At 31.3% G+C, this 1,604-nt stretch overlaps 1 protein-coding gene across 1 annotated transcript; it reads right to left on the reverse strand.

Annotated features, from left to right (window-relative positions):
* Positions 1-334: 334 nt before the first annotated feature.
* LOC112805847 (cannabidiolic acid synthase-like) lies at positions 335-712 on the reverse strand. The gene has a single exon (XM_025848174.1). It carries the CDS (start codon positions 710-712, stop codon positions 335-337), a length of 378 nt encoding a protein of 125 aa, XP_025703959.1.
* Between the last annotated feature and the right edge of the window lie 892 nt (positions 713-1,604).

Below are 1,604 nucleotides of genomic sequence, written 5' to 3' on the forward strand. Positions count from 1 at the left end.
TAAATTGCAATATCAAAACATATATTCAAGGCTATAGATATCTAACGGTCTCACAGTAACCGTATATCATAGGGAAAGGAGAACCTTGAGATAAAACACATTTCATCACTACAATTATGAGTTAATACTCAAATGACCCATGAAATTTGACTCTCGACGCAATTTAGTCCTTTCAATTGACTCAAATTGTACCCTGAAATTTTGACACGTGCCTCAATTTGGCTTTTTCGTCGTTTTCTGTCACCGGAAAGCTGACTTAGCAATTTTAAATGACACGTGGCACTATAACAGTTAGATGACATGGCCAAATTTTTTAAGGCATCAATTTAACCCCTCACAATTTGAACATAAAATCTAACGCAGCCCCAATTGGAATGCTCTGTTCATTCTTGAAAAAGTTTCCAAGATCAACTCTAGCCTTCACTTCTACTAGCCGCTTAAAGCTATAGTTGAAATATTTGAGGCCCCAAGATTGTGTTTCAACATAGTTTGTATTCGGACCATTCACACCCAAATCAAGGTCCCTATAATTCAAGTATGCTCGCCTTGGCAACTTTGACACATACGGCGCCAAGTAATCATAGAGTGTTCTTATCCATTTTATGTACTTAGTTGCATCTTCATTGAAATTCCAACTAACAGAATATTGGATTCCATATAACATACCCTTTCTGTGAGGGAATACAGTTGCTGATTCTGGAATCTCACTCATTATTCCACCATGTGGCGTCAGGATCATAAATTGTGACTCCTCCAAAATCAGTATCTTTCATAGTTTTTCTAATCCAGTAGTTGAAATCGGTTTTATTACGTAATCAGATTTTGTTTTAAAACTTGAAGATGTTATGTTTCTGTTGAGTAAGACCTCCAAGGAATGGTTCACTGAAAAGCCTGCAAAGTAAAGAACAGATTGAATCCAACTCATCTCAGTGAAGTTGCTTCGTTGCAATTCGAATTCTGCAAAACTTTATCTTTGTGAAAGGTCCCCAAAAATAGAATTGAACTCCAAATTATATGTAGCAGGATGTCAGAAGCGAGTTGCAGAAATCTGCATTCTCCCTCCTCCATTTTGCAAGAGATCGAATTTTAATTTTTTTATGTGATTTTTAAATAATTCTTCAAAAGATTCTTTTAAAACTTTAGAATAAATGTATAAACAGTATGTTAAATACAAAAATTATTTGTCACTAATAAAAATAAAAATTTATCTATTTTATGTCTAAAAGAGACATGTTAAATTTATAAATTAATAAATTTTTTATTGAAAATATAAAAAAATTTAAATCTTTAATGTATTTATTTTATATTTATTATATAAAAATATTTAAAACTTTTTATTAATAATAAACTTATCATGTTACTTAGAACACACATTAACTACTACGATTTGGAAGGAGAGAATTGGGGTTGCGCTAGATTTTATGTTTAAATTGTGAGAGGTTAAATTAATGTCTTAAAAAATTTGGCCATATCATCTAATTGTTATAGTGTCACGTGTCATTTAAAATTATCAAATCAGTTTTTCGATGACGGAAAATTTCAGAAGAACTAAATTGAGGTCCGAATCAAAATTTCAAGATATAATTTGAGTCAATTAAAAGTTT

The sequence above is a fragment of the Arachis hypogaea genome, chromosome 6 (assembly GCF_003086295.3).
Source record: "Arachis hypogaea cultivar Tifrunner chromosome 6, arahy.Tifrunner.gnm2.J5K5, whole genome shotgun sequence".
Taxonomy (NCBI): domain Eukaryota; kingdom Viridiplantae; phylum Streptophyta; class Magnoliopsida; order Fabales; family Fabaceae; genus Arachis; species Arachis hypogaea.

Coding starts and splice junctions, on each gene's coding strand:
- LOC112805847 (XM_025848174.1), bottom strand. CDS start 712: ATGAGTGAGATTCCAGAATCAGCAACTGTATTCCCTCACAGAAAGGGT.